The sequence below is a fragment of the Myotis yumanensis genome, unplaced genomic scaffold (assembly GCF_028538775.1).
Source record: "Myotis yumanensis isolate MYYU_CA2020_CCGP unplaced genomic scaffold, mMyoYum1.0.hap1 SCAF_16, whole genome shotgun sequence".
NCBI classification, from domain to species: Eukaryota; Metazoa; Chordata; class Mammalia; order Chiroptera; family Vespertilionidae; genus Myotis; species Myotis yumanensis.
The window spans coordinates 30,480,240-30,500,073 of NW_027223767.1; the positions used below are offsets into that span (position 1 = coordinate 30,480,240).

At 40.6% G+C, this 19,834-nt stretch overlaps 1 protein-coding gene across 2 annotated transcripts in view; it reads right to left on the bottom strand.

The window, feature by feature from the left end:
- The window catches only part of AATF (apoptosis antagonizing transcription factor), an 88,555-nt gene that overhangs the window by 13,648 nt on the left and 55,073 nt on the right, over window positions 1-19,834 (bottom strand). For both annotated transcript variants that reach the window (XM_070393743.1, XM_070393742.1), the window contains exons 9-11: window positions 15,899-15,966; window positions 13,987-14,067; window positions 7,187-7,258 (exon numbers count right to left, since the gene is read on the bottom strand). In XM_070393743.1, coding sequence (XP_070249844.1) covers window positions 7,187-7,258; window positions 13,987-14,067; window positions 15,899-15,966 — 221 coding nt within the window. The remainder of the gene's footprint in view (window positions 1-7,186; window positions 7,259-13,986; window positions 14,068-15,898; window positions 15,967-19,834) is intronic.

Below are 19,834 nucleotides of genomic sequence, written 5' to 3' on the forward strand. Positions count from 1 at the left end.
AGCTTGCTGATTTTCTGGACACAGCGGGAGGGGTTCGGGGCCACACTCCTAGGTGCATAAATGATACCAGCTCCACTACTTACTTGCTGTTTAACTTAGGAAAGTTACTTATTTGCTCTATGTCTCAGTATTTTTATCATAAAATGCAGATAATGTCAAACACTTTAGTGGTTTCTTACAAGTATTTAATCAAATTGTATGTGAAGGGCTTAGTGCAGTGTCTGGCATACAGTAAATGCTCAATAAGTGGAATATGGTATTATTCAATGTCATGTCATTGCCCACCAGAAATAGGTGGCAGACTTAGGGTGGATAAATCAGAGCAAAGGATGAAGGCACTTAAAAACAGAAATGGTCTACATATCTTAGCAATCTAATGCTGGCTCAGTGATCATTGTGGAAAATGTATTAAGCTGTATAAATGCCCAATGTAAATTAACAGAAAAGACATCTGGCTCCTGCCTACCCACAATATAATATCTACATGATATTATATTTTAAGTAGAATAAAATAATAATAAAATACAAAAACTTAAAAACAGTAAGTCCTTAGGAGAAACATTTACATTCACTCTAAAGAATGTAAGATACTCTTTGGGGAATAAAAAGGATTCATAATCCTCTGAAGAAGTGATGGGCATGTGACTGCAGGAATGAAAACTACCGTCAAGAATCCCCGTTTTGAGGAAAGATTGATCTGTTCAGCAATTACAATTTCTTTCTAGAAGATGTACTTTTTATCACTCTACATCCTGATTGGAACCAAGGCTTCAATCTGAGAATGCAAATTCTCTAGAATTGTGTAACACTGAACAAGCAGCAATCAGGAAAAATAGAGGAAACAATAGTGGTGTTTTCTTTTCAACCCAGGTTTAGAACTCTGGCCCAAGCGATAAGCTTGAACTTGAGAATATTTCCTTTGTCCTTTCTGATGTTATGAGGAGGAAGGTCCGTGCCTCCTATCTCTGTGCTGGACGCCCTCTTTAATGATGATGTATGGGGTCCCTTCCCCTCAGCACTGCTGGGGGCTCAAACATGTGCCACCGCCATCCAGAGCATCAACACGGGAATTATAAACTGTGTCAATCCGAGTTAATGCAAAGCTGTAATCCTCTTTATGAGCATAAAGATCAAATCACTGCCATGAGTTATGTTCATTCTGTAATCTGATAAGGAAGAGAGGGAACCTCTAATAAAAGAGTGATGGGAGCCTTTAATGATGCTGTGGAAGGCAGCAACAGAGAAAATATTGCTCTCGTTCACACCGATAAGATCAATGTTGCATATTCGCCTGGACTTGTTTCACCTGTCAGAACAACCTGTGTCTTTCTAGGAGATAAAAAGCTTCAGAGAAAACATCTGTATCTTTTTTGTTGTTTTTTTAAAATATATTTTATTGATTTTTTACAGAGAGGAAGGGAAAGAGATAAAGAGTGTTAGAAACATCGATGAGAGAGAAACATCGATCAGCTGCCTCCTGCACATCTCCCACTGGGGATGTGCCCGCAACCCAGGTACATGCCCTTGACCGGAATCGAACCAGGGACCTTTCAGTCCGCAGGCCAACGCTCTATCCACTGAGCCAAACCGGTTTCGGCAAAACATCTGTATCTTAACTGTTCTTGCTTGCAAGTTTTTAACCAACGAAAGGTACTCTGTGGAGGGTATTTCTGAGGTTATTAGCTGTTGTGTTTTCAAATGCTGGGCAAACTGCCCCATGATTCAGTGCCTATTTCTATTAAATAAAGGGATAAAGTTAGCAACAGGGGAATCACAAATGGTTTAAGTAACCTCTGGGTTACCAAGTAGGGGGAAAAGAATCTATTCAGTAGTGGTAGAATGTCCCCAACAATTAGGGTACAGACCCACACACAAAAGTGGCAAACCAAAGATAAATCGCCTATACAAACCCTCACCAACAGTGATATTGACAAAGCACTTTACAAGGCTGGATCACATTTGTGCATTTCTTTTCTATAAAACTCCAGATGTAGAATGATAATGTATTTGGTGCTTAGTAGTTGTCATTAAAGTATCCTCTCTGGGTTCCTTTTTTAAATGCCAGTACCTTTATGAAAGGAGTGGAAAAAGTGTTTTTTTATTTGGGGGGGAGAATTTAAGGGGCATAGAAATTCTTACTATTCCTATTGATAGTTTCTTTAAGGAATGAAGTACCTACAAAATGTTAATATTGGTATCGTTTCTGTAATAAGAAAAAAAAAGCTTCTTAGAGCTCTAAGGGTCCATACCAAAATCAGGACCCTCTTGAAGTAGCAGCTACGCAAGGCAAACACATATTTGCCTTGGCATATATCAAGCTGACTGTTCCACGCTGACAGCAAAACTCACCATGCCAACAGAGCAAGCAGTTTGCACGGTTCCCTTTCCCGGAGGCTGTGGCCACTTTTGACCTATCTCTGAGGTCTTACTCAGAATGTGCTTCTCCTACTTGCCACACTAACATTTTACTATCTGATTTCTGTCAACACAACAAATGAGGAAGAATTACAAGTCTGCCTCAGAGAGGCTTTCAAAAACAGGTGATTTTTTCTCACAACCTCCAAATTCTTCATTTCGTTAGAACTATAAAAAGAGATCATCTGAATTTTACTTCATACTCCCTCTGGTTTGATAGCACCAGGGGGTTCACGCCATGTAAAGTAAGCTGCTTCTGAAATGTCCTTGATAAGCTTCGGGCCCCTCAATAGTCACAGAAGTGAACAGCACTCGTGTACATCCTGCAAGTGACATTCTGACCTGTTCTTGGTGGTAACAATGTGCTTAGGGGAATTCTCTACCAACGAGATGGCAAGCCTCTTCTCCTCCTTAGCCCATTGATAATTGTCTCTACAACATCCCGTGATATTTTGGCCTCTTAGTAAAATGAGTCTGAAGGACAAACAGTAGCTGCTCTGGGAGCTGAGCTGTCCCTTGCCAAGGGTACCCAAGAGTTTAGCAAAGCCAAGGGTACCCAAGAGTTTAGCAAAGCCAGTGACCATTTTTAGGCTCACGGTAATATCTTTCCTCACATGCAAACACGTAGTGCGTGGGCAAAGTGGGATTTCTTTTTTCTCTCAATACTGAGAATGCGTATCAGACCTGCAAGAGAAGCCAACTGCCTACCTCTTAATGGAATAAAGATCTACTAGCCCAGGAATTATATGAGATTAACTAACAAAGGAGACCTGAAGGCACATAAAGGCATTTAAAGCAGTATCCATAGTTTATCTAGAAAGAAAAGCCCCAAAGGGAAATTTGGTAACACAGGGAGGGGTGCAAACTATACTCATTGAATGCTGTTTTAAAAAATGAATGAGGAAAAACAAAAACAGCCATACATAGGCCTTCACTTGCAAAGCACAAGAGAAAATAAGAGGTCACAAAGTTCTGAGTATAAACATATTCAGAACTACCCACAAGCTGTTTTACACTCAAAGCATTGAACAAAGCAAACAAAAAATTAATAATCACAGTGCTCACCTAAACTTGCAGTTCTACTACTTTACAGGCAAGGGGGAGGAGGGGAACCTGATAGGATTTAGTAGCAAACTAAATATATGCAGATAAAAGGGTTAAATGTACTTTGAGGTATAAAGCTGGCAAAACCCACATGTGCCACATTATAAACAATCAGTTCATTTGGTAAAGATTTATGTTTAAAAATGTCAACCACAGCATTATTTACAACAATTATAATTAAAAATAATTTACATGCCCAATAATTAGTGAATGGCTAAATAAATAATATTTAAAAGTGTATATAGTTATTACAAATTTTTGAATGATTTTAATGGTATAATGTTCACAGCATACAAAGTATTTAAAGAAAAAATTCATAGTAATGGAATATAATTTTAATTATGTAAAAAAGAAAAACAAGAACATACAAAAAGCAAATTAACTCAAAAGACTAAAAGAAAATATTCTGAAATGTTAAAAGTGGTTATCTCCTGTGCATGTATACACACACTTCCTAGTTCTGAATGTTCAAAGAGCCCAGTGACAATGAGCACCCCTGGCACCCAGATTTTGGTTTCTAAATACCACAATCAACTGAAAAGAATCAGGGCTCCTTGGAGAAAGACTGATTCCAGAGCTAGGACAGGGAAAGTATAAGATGAGCCTAGAATAACTTTTTTTGTGCCAGATGGTAAGGAAGTGCTCAAAGAATAACTAGGAACATCTCAAAAGGACACAAGCCAGCTTGAAGGGGCTTCCATTAATATGGGACAATTTAAAATCAAAATAAACAATGACACCAATAGATTATAATTCACTAAATAAAACAGGAAAGTATGAGTCCATACTGATATAAATGAATGGTAGAGAAATAAGCAATCTTAAAAAAGTATTACATTATAATAGATTAGAGGCCTAGTGCACGAAATTCGTGCATTGGGAGGGGTCCCCTCAGCCCAGCCTGTGCCCTCTTGCAGTCTGGGACCCCTCGGGGGATGTCTGCCTGCCGGCTTAGGGAGTTCGGGCCTAAATCTCTCGCTCCTTACTGCCTGCCTGCTCACTCCTTACCACTCAGCTCACTGTTCCTTAGTGCTGCTGTGAGCCTGGCTTCTGGCTGAACAACCAGGAGGAAGCTCCTGCGTTGAACGTCTGCCCCCTGGTGATCAGTGCGCATCATAGTGACCGGTCATTCTGGTCGTTCTGCATAATGGTCGGTCACTTAGGCGTTTATTATATAGACTAGAGGCCTGGTGCACGAAATTTGTGCACTGGGGGGCGGGGGGGGGGAGGGGTGGTCCCTCAACCGGCCTGTGCCCTCTCTCAGTCCAGGAGCCCATGGGCCTAAGCTGTCAGTTGGACATCCTTAGTGCTGCTGCAGAGGAAGGAGAGGCTCCCAACACCACCACCATTGTGCTTGCCAGCCATGAGCCTGGCTTCTGGCTGAGCAGCACTCCCCATGTGGGAGCTCACTGACCACCAGGGGGCAGCTCCTGCGTTTAGTGTCTGCCCCCCTGGTGGTCAGTGCATGTCATAGCAACTGGTCGTTCCACCATTTGGTCAATTTGCATATTAGCCTTTTATTACATAGGACTAGAGGCCTGGTGCACAAAAATTTGTGCACTCGGGAGGGAGAGGGGGTCCCTTGGCCCGGCCTGTGCCCTCTCGCAGTCTGGGACCCCTCGGGAGATAATGACCTGCTGGCTTAGGCCTGCTCCCGGGTGGCAGAGGGCAGGCCCAATCCCTAGGTGCAGCCCCTGGTCGGGCTCAGAGCAGGGCCGATTGGGGAGTTGAGGCGCTGCCCCCTGTCATGCACAGAGCAGGGCGGATTGGGAGGTTGCGCCGCCACCCTCAGTCACGCTCAGGGTAGGGCCGATTGGGGGGTTGGGGCACCACCCCCTGTCACACTCAAGGCAGGGTCTATAGGGAAGTTGCGGCGCCACCCCATCACGCACAGAGCAGGGCCGATCAGGAGGTTGGGGCGCTGCCCCCTGTCATGCACAGAGCAGGGCCCATCAGGGGGTTGAGGAGTTCCCCCCTGTCACGCACAGAGCAGGGCCCATCAAGGGGTTGGGGAGCTCCCCCCTGTCACGCACAGAGCAGGGCCCATCAGGGGGTTGAGGAGCTCCCCCCTGTCACGCACAGAGTAGGGCCAATAGAGGAGTTGGGGCACCGCCCCCTGTCACACACAGAGCAGGGCGGATCAGGGGGTTGGGGCGCCGCCACTGTCACACTCAGGGCAGGGCCGATGGGGAGGTTATGGCTCTACCCCGTCACACACAGAGCAGGGCCCGTGGGGGGAGGGGGGGGGGGCGCCACACCCTGTCACACACAGAGCCGCAGGGCGATCAGGGGATTGGGGAGCTCCCCCCTATCAGGCACAGAGCAGGGCTGATCAGGGGGTTGGGGCGCCTTCCCCTGTCACGAACAGAGCAAGGCGGATAGGGAGGTTGTGGCCCCGCCCCCTGTCACACACACAGCCGCAGGGCAATCAGGGGGTTTGGGTGCTGCCCCCTGTCATGCTGATCCCAGTGCTAGGGGGCCTCGTGGCTCCGCTGATCCCGGTGCCGGGAGGCATATTACTCTATTACTATATAGGATAGAGGCCTGGTGCACGGGTGGGGGCCGGCTGGTTTGCCCTGAAGGGTGTCCTGGATCAGGGTGGGGGTCCCCACTGGGATGCCTGGCCAGTCTGGGTGAGGGGCTGAGGGCCGTTTTCAGGCTGGCGGGTGACTGAAGCTCCCAACCGCTCCTTTTTTTCTTTTTTCTTTTTATTCTGGGCCAGCTTTAGCTCTGAGGCTCGGCTCCAGCTCTGAGGCCTTGGCTGCTGAAAGCAGGTTTCTGGCCTTTGTTTACCTTCTGTATTTAAAACAATGTTGCGGTCCTGCTGGCTGAAGCCTGGCTGACTAAAGCAGGTTTCTGGGGTTTGGTTTAGCTTCTATATTTGCTACAATGTTTCTTAGAGTTGCAGCTCAGAGGCCGGTAAGGCAGGCGGGGAAGCTTGGCTTCCTCCGTCACTGAAGCAAGCAAGCCTCCCTGTTCGTGTCAGCTGCCTGGCTGCCAGCCGCCATCTTGGTTGGCAGTTAATTTGCATATCTCCCTGATTAGCCAATGGGAAGGGTAGCGGAGGTACGGCTAATTACCATATTTCTCTTTTATTAGATAGGATTGCCAGCTAATAAATATAGAAGGAATTATTTTTAAAATGGTTATCTCTGAACTCTAATATTATAAGTATACATTTCTATTTTTTTTCAGCTTTATAAAGTGAGCATGTACTTCTTTCATAAAAATACTTTTAAAAAAACCACACACAACAATCCTCAACAGCAGCCTGAACACACACAACATAATGCACATCTCTACTGCCATTTTTAAAAGGACAGCATATGCACAAAACCCCTGAACATAAATCAAGTGCATGTGCTGTCCTGACCTGTCTGTCCTAGACAAGAGCTCAGGTGCACTGGGAGGTGGCTAAAGTTAAAAACAAAACAAAACAGCAAAATCAAACAAAAATCCACCAGAGGCAACATTGGGATGTATGGAAATTTTGTTTTGGTTTTACAGTAATTATGCGAGTGAAGAGATGTGACAAGTACCCTTGCTATGATGCCAATGACAAATGGTTAACTGATAAGAAGAAATGGAGAGGGTGACGGGCTGTAGAACAGGTCAATATAAGGCTGTCATGAAGCCATTTGAGACACATAATTAATCTATTACTCACCTGGCGTCATCATTCATTGTGGTATGGTCAATAGGTGCCATGAAGCTCAGTAGCTTGCTAAGGACATGAAACCTAAATAAAGCAGGAAACAGGCAGCAACATTAGTAACTATTAAACTAGAAAAGGAAGCACATTCTATGAGCTAACAAACTCGGAACATTTGGCTCCAAAGCTGAGTAGGGGACAAAGATAGGCATGTAACACTCACAGCTACAGAACCCTTTTTCCTCCCCAGGAGAAAAGTCTGGTAACAGCACCTTGTAAATGACAGCAGTTCACACGGATCCATTTATATCTCAGCCCCCAAACGGAGATACACTGTGCCCTTAGCAATGTACTAAACGTTACTCCCTTAAACATTACTCCAGATAGTTATACAAATTATTCTATGTTTATTCACATCTTTCTGTGGGGTAAATTTGTGAAACTGCTGATGAAGTGAAAACCATACATATTTAAAATTAAAAACTGAGTCAAAATGCCCTCCCAAAGGTTATGTCAATATGTAAGAGTAGCCCTAGCTGGTTTGGCTCAGTGGATAGAGCGTCAGCCTGCAGACTGATCGATCCCAGGTTCGATTCCAGCCAAGGGCACATGCCTGGGTTGCGGGCTTGATCCCCAGTAGGGGACATGCAGGAGGCAGCCAATCAATGATTCTCGCTCATCATTGATGTTTCTATCTCTCTTTCCCTCTCCCTTCCTCTCTGAAATCAATAAAGATATGTTAAAACATATATATGTAAGAGTATAACTTTAGGGTGTTCAAAAAAATGTATACACACACTTTGAAGAATTACAAAAGCAGTGTTTATTAAAATATGTTTCATTTTCAAAATTGGACTATCAGCTGTTAAAGAGTGTACATATTTTCTGGGGGATACCTGTATTTACCTAACCTTTTTATATAAGTATAAAACATAAATACTGTTAATAGATATATTTTAATATCTTAGGTTTCACCAAACTTTGGTGTCCATCTAAAAATGAATACTATTCTTGGCTGTGTCCAAAGACAATAATTCACTTTCTGGACAAAGACTATGAACTATACTCCATAGTTGTATTGTCTAATCCAGTAGCCACTGGCCACCTGTGGCTACTGAGCACTTTAAGTGTGGTTTATCTGAACTGAGATATGCTGTAAATCTAAGATACACTGTTTCTTTTTAGTTTTTCAATGTGGCTGCTAGAACATTTAAAATTACATATGTAATACATAATGTGTGTGTGTATGTGTGCATGTGTGTGTATATATGTGTGTGTGTGTGTGTGTGTGTGTATATATATTAATCTTCACTCGAGGATATTTTTCCATTGATTTCTAGAGAGTGGGAGACAGAGGGAAAGACAGAGGAATATCGATGTAAGAGAAACACATCGATTGGTTGCCTCCTGCACACCTTCCCCCCTCCCCACTAGCATGGTGCAGGCCAGTGAGGAATTTGCAACCGAGGTACGTGCCCTTGATTGGAATCGAACCAGAGCCCTTCGGTCCATAGGCTGACACTCTATTCACTGAGCCAAACTGGCTAGGGCTATAATACATATTTTTATTGGATGGCACTGCTCTGTGGAATATCTTTACACTGTAATACAATATATTCAATAACTATTAACTGCATGATGAAAGACAACCTTTAAGAAGTAATCAGATTAAAGACATTTAGTAATGTGTACTTAAAGCAATGTATTTCATCTACTCTCAGTACTGCTGAGGATGAATGCATGTTTTAGTATTAAAACACCTTTTACCAATCATACTAAGAAAAGATAAATGTAATTTTGTGCAGAAGAATAGAGACAAACACAGTAGACATCTCATTATTAAAGACCTGAAAATCTAATTCATTTACATTACAGATTCTGATTAAATCACAGTCAAATCCACTTATATATGCTGCTGTGTAAAATACTGATAATCAATAGTTATAATTATTTCTAAAAATCAAAATATATATTTTTTAATCCTCATCCAAGGAGATGCTTAGAGAGAGGAAACGGGGGGGGGGGGGGGGGGGGCGTGAGAGACACATCAATGTGAGAGAAACACCGTGAGCCTTCCATATGCTCCTCAACCAGGAATCAAACCCTCAACCCAGGTATGTGCCCTGACTGGGTATCAAATATGCAACCTTTTGGTGCACAGGACGATGCTCAACCAACTGAGCCACTCCGGCCAGACCAAGATACTCTTCTTTTTTGTAAATTATTTTCCAGTATCCAACCAGCAAGGTGCCATGCCCAGTCTGACCAGGCTGATGCCACTGACCTGCTACATTTCAACTAATATTTCCACAGGGTAATGTTCATTGTTGTTATAACATTTCGGGAAATCTTATCTTTGCAACCCTATCACAAACAAAGCACAAAACTTGCTCAATGGTAGAACCTAGTATCAATGATGATAGCTAGTTGAGGTCTAATTTAAGGAAGTATTCATAATATTCTCATCTAGCTTGGGCCACTTGGTTTAATCTTTCAGGGCAGAATGCTAATGTAGCCCAGCTGTCATTCTGGCGCCTGCTGTGGCCACTTGGTCCTGCCAGAGAAACAATTCAACATCCAGAGGTTATATGCATGGGCTCTGGAATCAGACCAATTAGCTCAAATCCCTGTTTGCTACGAACTAGCTCTGTAATGCTGGGTAAGCTGTTTTCTTTGACCACTTTACATGAATTAGCTAATTTAACCTGCACAACAACCTATGAGATGTGATTTTTCATTCCTCATAGATGAGGAAATTGCAGCTCAGAGATATAAAGTTACGTGCCCCAGGTCTCAAGGCCAGTGAGTGGAAGAGTCAGATTTCAAACCTAGACAGTTTAGCATCACAGCCTGTGCTTTTTCTATCTCTGCAGGGCCCAACGGTGAGAGTTTCATAAATGTTAGTTATCACTAATACTATTAGTAAAGATCATTCTCTGATTCTGACCACATCCCTCACGTTTATGGTTGAGAGCCAGGTGAACACAGATGACAAAACTGAAAAACCAAAACACATGACCACATTCATTACTTTTCTTTTTACTTTTCATTTTGCAATAATTTTAGACTTATAGAAAAGCTGCAAACATAAAGTAGAGATTCATGTTTAACTTCACCCAACTTCCTCTAATGTTAATAATTTACCTAAACATAGTGTAATTGTCAAAATCAGGAAATTAACACTGGTATAATACTATCAACTAAATTACATACCTTACTCAAATTTCCCCCATGTTTACTCCAATGTCCTTTCTCTTTTCTAGGATCCAATCTAGGGACCCCACATTGCACCTGGATTTCTCAAGGTTGTGTTAAATTCAGCATATTAAAAAACTGAATCTACTCCCTCCTTCAAAGACAAAAAATCGATTTCCTCTTCCAGCTTCCCTCTGAAAACTCTTGAGAGTCAACTCTAACCTTCTCACTTTCCTTCATCTCCTTTCATCTTTCTAAAATGCAACTGAAATGTAATAACATCCCTCTGCCCAAAATCCTAAATGACGCACTATGGTCTACAGAATCAAGTCCAAGTTTCTTCAACTGGCTATGATCAAGCACTCACTACTCATACAGCCTCATTTCTTACTCCACATTCACTTTAGGTCTCTCCCAAAACAAAGTAATTGCAGTTCCCCACATGGCCATGTATACTCTCAAGACACATTTTTGCAAACGTTCTTTTTGGCCTTTCACTGGTTAACTGTTCCTAGACTGCTCAGTGTGAAGTGTGGATGCTGAACCTTACAGGAAGTCTCCCTGAGCAGTCTGCATCTGCGTTCCCCCAGAGTGAGTCAGGTAATCCCTGTACCAGAATGATCTCTACCATAGCACTTCCCACACAGCATCACTTATTGGCTAATTGTCTGCCATGTCTCCGGACTACATGCCCCTCGAGGGCAGAATGGGTCTTATCCAGCTCCTAATATGGCTCCTAGAACTTCAGAAGAAACCCTTCTTATCTTTTAAAAAAATCCCTTCTTATCTTTTTATGTTTAGTCCTGTTTGAGCAGAATGTCTATCTCCTGCTTGCCTGTTGTCAGAATAAGATGTCAAATGCCTCTGGATTTATGGAGATTTATAATCTCAATCACTATCAAAATGCTACAAACACAGAAATATATTAGTAACACATACCTCTGATGAACAGTTTAATGAGGTTTAATAAATATAAGAAAAGCAGTTGCTATTAAAACAAAACGTTTTTTTTCTAAAATTTTTAACCTAATAAATAACAACTCTGATAAATTCATTTTTTAAAATATATTTCTTTTTTTTAAATTGATTTCAGAGAAGAAGGGAGAGGGAGAGAGAGACAGAAATATCAATGATGAGAGGGAATCATTGATTGGCTGCCTCCTGCACGCCCCCCACTTGGGACCGAGCCCGCAACCCGGGAATATGCCCTTGGCTGGAATCGAACCCAGAACCCTTCAGTCCGCAGGCCAACACTCTATCCATTGAGCCAAACCAGGTAGGCGATAAATTCATTTTGATTTGGAAAACAACAGACCCATAGTTCTCCTGAGGTGTTTGCCATGCTCACTTCTCCAATACTCATCCAGGTTTCTTAATCTGTGTTATGTTTAGACTTCCTACCATTTCTCATTACCTGATGAGCATATTCATTTTACTGTAATAATCATCCAAAAACATTTTCTGGCTGACTAATGTCTATAAGGCACTATAGCAGATAATAAGGTTGGAATTGTCTTAAAGGATAAAGCAGCATAATTCTTGCTCTCAAGAGGCACACAACTATAGCTACTTGCCCCAATAGTTTTAAAATTTATAACAGTAAAATATGTAGAAAAGGCATTATTTTCCTCTCTCAATTCTTTTGAAGAGCATATATTTGCAACAGTAATGCCAATAGATACACACAAGAGAAACAAAAAAAAAACTAACACTTTCGAATGTTTACTATGTATCAGACATTTATACATTATTTTAATCCTCAAACCAAATCTTGTTGTTTTTTGTTTTAGTTTAAATAGGTTTCCTTTATTTGCAACCTAAAAAATTTTAACTAATATGGACATGGCCTTTATATTTAAGCTCATGGTGCAATGGGGAAAACAGATCCGCCCACAAACTAGGCATTTAATACACTGTAAGATATTATGAGACAACAGAGAGGAGAATAAGGGAATACCTGATGGAGTTGGGGAAGGCTTACAACCAAAGTAATGTCAAACCAAATCTTTAAAGTAGGGATTATTATCTCCACTTAATAAGTGAGAAAGTGAGGCACAGAGAATAAAGAACAAGCAACATTATATAGCCAGACAGAGCCAGGATTTGAACCCAAGTCTTCTAATTTGAAATCTTGGGCTTCTCTCTCTAGAGAACATGTATTGTCTCATATAGCTATAATTTTTAAAGCACAATACTGGAGGAAAATCTGATCTCAAAATTAAAGAATAAGCTTGGCCAATTATACAGTACTATTAGCAACTTTCTTTTTCAAGTCCGTACAGGGGTGGCGTGTATAGAAAAGACATGTACAAAAGACGCATGCATGTGAACCAGCAAGTAAATGAACACTAGAGCAGGAGACAGACCCGGTCTTGGAGTAATAATAGCAATAACAATGATGGTAATAATGGCAACAAATATTTATACTATGTACCTGACACTGTTCTAAGAGTAGCAAATATACTTACTCTCTTAATCCTCATAGCAATCCTACAATCCAGTACTACTATCACCCCCATTTTACAGATGAAGGCACTAGCACAGAGAGTTTAAGGTTTTGCCCAAAGTAACTACTAGTCAATGTCAAAGCTGGGATTTAAATTCTGGCAGCTTGGCTCTCGAGTACATGCTCTTAACCACTACTCTAAAAACGAACCTGGGGAACTATGAAGATTTGGAAATTTCAACACGTGAAAAAAGGTAATTTCTGCAAAGCTATCGAAAAATAAGCATTTCCTGAGAAGTTCTGTTTAACACTCAAACAGGTTCATTAAAGTAGTTGTGAAATCTGCTTCTCTGAAGGTATTTAAAAATGAGAGAGATCCACATTTGTCCAAAGGGAATTTAATGACAGGCAGGCTCTAATAAGGATGTGGGATTAGCCACCTGCCTAAAACTATCCTAACACAATGAGTTTAAGAATTTTGTTCAATGTGCACCTGAATTACAAGTAGTTTCTTTGTCATGGAAGCTTTGTGTGAATGATACAATGTAATACATATAGTTACAAGGAATCTAAATCTAAAAGCATAGATTTAAAACACTCCTATTCTCATTCCTTTTTTTCTCTGCATATTTATAAGACACCTTAAAGAAATCACAGGGTTGAGAGTTTTCCTATAGTCAGAAATTTCTTGGTTTTCACATAAAAATTATACTTCTCATCTCATTTAAGCACATTGTTAACATTCTCTGGAATCTTTAATTATAACCTTTTAGTATAGTGTGTACATGTACAGCATCATGAAATGAACCAATATAATCCTATTCTAAATAAGACTCCAAAACAAAAATTTTATAGCATTCTACAGAAATCACTTTTTTAAACTAAGACATTTCAACTATCTTGCCTTGTTTACTTATTTCTCCTTCAGAGAAATGCAGATATTACATAACCTACCCATTTACAAGAGTAGAACAAAAAAACCCTAAGACCATTATTTCCATTTTAGAGTAAGGAAAACTGGGTCAGAAAAAGTCTCAAATATTGTTTCAGTTATTTTTCTGATCCTTAAAAACAGAATCACCAGAAGAAATAGTAAAATGACATAATAGGCAAAATGCAAGAGAAGAGAGATATTAACATAATATGTTCAAATTTGTTCTGAAAAGTAACTCACCGAAGTTTCCGTCCTTTGCTGGCTTTCCTATCTACTTTCTTGTGGATTTTGCTTCGTAACTTCTGGATTGCAAGCCACTGCCTGGGAAATTCACAAGCAATGTTATGCATCATCACTAACAGAAATAGTTATACGTATTGACAAATTGGAATTTTTCCCACTAACAACCCTGCAGAAAGAAATCATCAACCTACATGAAGTTCCTCAAGATAGTCTGGGGCCAAAGTGACTAATCAATTGAAGAAGATTTGTGCAATGGTAAAAAAACAAATGGCAGCTGGGAAATTCTACAGCAAATTTGGTTAACAATGCTCCTTAGTATTTGGAGCTGCTGTGACAAGCACTAAATAAATCTACCAGTCTGTAGAAAAAACCCATCAAATTGAGTACAGCTGCTTGGGTTTGCTTTTAATGTTTTAGCTGTGCAGCAAGTTCTATTACTAATATTGCAAATCCTGTGTGGTTTAAACACATGAATTCTTTAAATCTAATTTTGCCTTTGTTAATACCCAACTGCTTTTTCTTGTGCTTTCCATTTTTTGCTAATTTTTAAAATAATTATCCACTACTGATACCAGCTTTACAGTAACTTTACTATTTTTTATTTACTCTGTGATATTTCAGAATGTGTTGCTAAAAGGTAAGGGCTCTCCTCCCCTCTCCCCAGTATAATCTCAATACCATTGTCACACCTAAAAACAGTTAACAATAATTCCTTACTATCAAATATTCAGTCAGTCTTCAAATGTTTCAGATTGTCTCAATTTTACAGTTAGTTTGTTTGAGTCAGGATCCAAACAAGATTTACATTTTCTACAATCATTTTAGATGAAAAGGAATTAATTTTTCAAATAAAAGATATTGGGCTAAAAAAATCTTCATAAATTGCTCATATGAACAAATGGGGAAAAATGAAGAAGGAGAAACAGTAGAAGCTCGTCATCTTACCTGATTTATACAATGAAAATTCAACATCAGGGGGGAAAAAAATAGGGAAATCCAATTACTGTAATCTTAATATAATCTTAATTACCATAATCTATTTTATTGTAAAGTGAGATAAATGTACAATATAATCACCACTTAAATACAATTTATGCTATCACATTAAATTTATAGTGAACAGCTCTCTATAACATTCCAGGGAGACACAAAATACCAACAACATCCTATCCTAAAATTCAAATAATGTTTTACTCAAAATTATTTCGTCAACACAAATTTTTCTTTGCATTCTCCAAATGTTTCTCTGCAAAGAATCTACTCTGGCACTTGCAGCTTTTGTTTCCTTTCAGGCTTTTGCAAATTATGCCTCATGGCTATTTAAATGTACACTATTCATTAGGTAGCACTCTAAATGCCCTTTTTATTTTCCAACCACAGGATGAAGCATACACACAAGAGCCTTCCTTCACTACTTTGCATTCTCCCCTGACATCTGGGTAATGCTGCCACGTTCCATTTCTAATTGTGCTGAAGCTTTTACTGAGGGGTGGAGGTCTAAATTAGGGCAGACTCTAACAAAGCAGATTCAACTACGAGCAAGGAACCTGTTGTAGGCAGTGCCACATCTGACAGCTGAGAGCACACATTTGGGGTTTCTTTTTATCCACTGGTCAGAGATCGATACAGATACAGTCACAATCCAAATCAGAGAGCATAGAGCATAAGAAGGATTTTGAAAAACCCTAGAACAAACATGTATTTATAATCTCTTATTCCAACTGCACCTAAGGGAATGTAGGGTAAACAATTAGGGTTTGCATCACTTTGTCTTTCTAGCTCTTATAATCTTGCTCAACTTCTATAATCATAGGGCCAATCATTACCTTGGAGGCAGAATTAAAGGAAATCAAAGGGAGAAACTATTATGTAGGCTGCTTGCATAAATAGATAGCCATATCTAAATTACCTTCCCATGGCCACCTGATCATTGGGATCCAATGAGCTGGTCTTCCGTTCTATGAGTTCTCGAAGGAGCTAGGGGAAAAAATAAAGCAACTGGTTTATTTATTATCTCCCAGCACCAACTAACTTTAAAAGGACACTGTAGGAGTTTTGAATGGCATAGCAACATCTCTAAAACTACAATAAATAAGGGACAACCCAATGGCAAGAGCATGGCTAAATTCCCATTAACCCTTTCATATTTATACATCCTTAAAAAGGTGGCTAGAGCAGTAGCTGAGAACAGAAGTCCATTTGGAAGACTTATTGTACTGCAGTTCATTTCAAATGGATCAATGAATCTGCAACATCCCCTTCATTGTTTTTATGATTAGTTTTGTCCACCTCATCGATATCAATGGAGAATCTTTAAAAGGTCAGGTGGGAAGGGCTATGTGGCAAAAAGGAAGATGCATCAGCTTCTCACGAACAGGATCATGGTACATAGTTAACTTCTGACCTATAATCTCCAGCAGTCAGGAAGGTCTTCCTCAGGCAAAAGCCTTTATTGTATACTAGAGGCCCGGTGCATGAATTCATGCACGGGTACCATCTGGCTGGCCGGCCCCGGGGCTGATCGGGCTGGGCCAGCCAGAGGGAAAGAATGGGGGAAGATGGCAGGCCTGCCCCGCCCCCGATCAGGGTGGAGGGGTGATCGGGGGAGGAGCTGTGGGTGATTGGCGGGCCAGCCCCGCCCCCAATCAGGGTAGGGGGACTATCAGGGCGGGGCCGCGCCCCCTGGTCAAACTCCTGGTTGAGGGGACAATTTGCATATTAGCCTTTTATTATATAGGATAATTAAAGGTGTGGGCTTCATTCTCTTGCTTTCCATAGCTAGTACTCTACCCTGCTAACTATTAAGTGATTTAACCATATATGACACCAACACATTCACAGCCACAATAATTTTAAGAGAGAACCTAAAAAAAAACATGTGCGCATTACAAATACAACACAGAAAACCAGTCTCTCATCCTATACAATTAACTCCATAGGAACTCTATCCTACTCTTCTACTCTCCTCTTAATCCTGGGTAGTCCACTGCATGCAATCAGAGTATAAATCTGTATCTTTCACATAGACCTGACCATTTGCACTGGGTCTTAAAAGTCCTAGGTAAAGAGAAGCAATGGATTTAAAAGGTAAACATTAAAAGAGGAGAATTTTAAATTACAATAATAAAACTGCATATCATCTCTCCTATATAAGTGCTGTAAGTATGCAGGGGAATGGGAACAGAGATTAAAATTCCAAAAATCTTCTAAGAGAAATCTAAGGGGAGACACCAAAATAAACTAGTTCTTGCTAATCATCTGTCAATAATACTAGTTTGACTATAAAACTTGTTTCTTCACAATAATAAGTAATTGCTTAATAGGTAAGGCACGGCAGCAATACAGATATTTCACCAAGTTAAATAACTGAAGACTGTGGGAGGATAGAGAAGGAGGAATAAACTCCTATGAAAGTAGTTCATGCTCTCATTTTCATTTGTGTAAGTAGGCACTGGGAGAAATAAAACAAATTTATAAAAATATTAATTTCCATATAAGATGAATCTTTATTGTAAAAGGGAAAAGGATATCTCAATTGCAATTAAAGAACTGCCTGTGATGTTTTCTCATTTGCTTATTTTAGACACTATTACTATAGCAATTATGTTTAAAATGCGGGGACCAGAGGCCACTGGTTTATTATCACTAGAAAACAGCAAGCTATTTCTCTACCCTGTTTATCTGATTGATTCCCAACACCTTTCTGGCAGCCAATCTATCAGTTTATCTCTCCTACTTCATCACAGTCACTTCTGGCAGCTAAATACAAGATCCAAATCCAGTGTTACACAGACATACGACACAGTAAACCTCTGTAACACTGCTACTCTGTAAACAGCTGCCCTTAAGGCTAAGCAAAAATGGGCTTCTGGTCCCTAGTCAATATGCTGTCAAAAGCAAGGTTGGGAGGGAAAAGAGAGGTTAGTAATAAAAAAAAAATTTTTTTTTTTAGATGAAGAAGAAGAAGAGAGAAAAATAAAACAGAAATGGAATGACTGCATCTCACTGCCCTTACCTTGTTCCAGCCACATAAGAAATTACAACCGTTCCTGGTTTTCCTAATCAGCTCTGATCCCTTGAGACTGGGGCTGTCACGGCCACTGGGAGCAAGTGCTCATGGAAGGCTGCCCCAGCACAAAAGGGGTGATCCTCTAGAAGAAAGCCCCATATGTCCTTCCCGGAGGCTGAAAATAGGAGCCGCACAACTGCAGTGGATCCATTACACTTGCAGTGGCCTCCGCAATCCAAACACCAGGTTGGTGCACTGTTTACTTTCCAGCACTCTGGGTACTTTACATATGCTGGTTTGCATTTACACCACCCAAGTGCCTTGCATGGCTATTCGCAGTCATTCGTGATTAGGAAGATGGTTTTCTTGGTCTATCTGGCTGTCTAGTTTATTCAATCCAATATTTCAAAAGATCCTGTTGTGTGTGTATAGTAGTAATAAAAAGGTAGCAAGAAAATACAAGTAAACTATTCCCATGGCTATTACTATTTCCCACAGCTATTACTATCACTGGGTTCAAATTTAATTAGGAAAACTGCTTTCAGAAAAGTTGCAGAAAAAAAATGAAGCTTTAGGGATATTGCTGAAGAATTCAATTTTGCTTCTCGGTTCAATTTTTATAAGCTGAACTTTATGAACAAACTTTTCCATTAAAATTCAGGTTTTGGTTACAGTTATTGGAGCTTTTAATTTTGACAATGATGACACAATATTTGTAATTTTCTATGTGACTCGGGAAATGGAGCGATGTGTGAAATACTTTTGTTCTAGCCTGTTATAATTCCTCCAGAGAGTCAACTCAGAAAAGCTGGATTGTTTCTTGAGTTCTAGGGGAAAATCATAGATAGTGTTAGGTTTCCAGGTCAGCCCACAGAAGCCTATTTAACCCATAACAACATACATGAGGAATAGCATTGCTAGTACTATGCAGCATCTAATCAGCATTTATAATACTTTCCCTAGAAAAATGTATGCCAGAATCAGTTAAAAATGGCAGATTGAACACATTAGTTTATTTCTTCTCCCTTCTCAAGCCTCTAAAAGACAGTAGAGGAATAAAATAAATGTATTAACCCACAAGAAAGAAGAGAAAGGAAGAGCTAATGAGAGCAGATTTTCATAAATTTTTCAAAGACAGTCAGGAGAGGGAGGAGTAAAAGGAAGTTATCACTCAAGTGTCCAGAGGGAATAAGGTGGGGGTGGAGCTAATTAGAACCACAGAAGCCTTGGGAAGATGAGCTCTTGGAGTGGCAGTAACCATGAAAGGTGGAGAAGGGGAGGGGGCAGAACTACTGGGTCCTCTCCATTACCCTCTCACCACTTCCTCTCACTGGAGAGGGTGGGGGGGGTGAAGGGGGCGGGGTAAGGAAGTTTGATTCTCTGGAAAAATTGAGCCACAGAAGCGCCAGACAGAGAAATAGGAGGCACTGAAGGCTGGGATGAGGCATAAGGGAAAGACACTGTGCTTCTCTCTGGGCCCTTCAGCTTCCTTCCCATACCCTAGGCACAGAATGCTAGCACCCACACATTAAACCATCTAGGCAGCAGAACAGAGGAGGAGTCTTTTCTGGAGAGACTGCAGGGCTGATCCATGTTCTCCCTCCCCAGAAAATAAAATGTCCTAGTTCTGACATTTGAGAATATTCCAGTCAAAAGAGGTGAGTTCACAGCACAATTATAAAGAAGCCAAAAAAGCTATGGTCAGTTTTCAGAGATACTTTTGAATGCCTTCCTCTTAAATATGAAGAGACAGGTAAGGATCATCAGCATCTGAAGAAAGCCTCAGACATAGACCAAAACAAACAGAAAAAAAAGGGACTCAAGAAAGCAACTGGG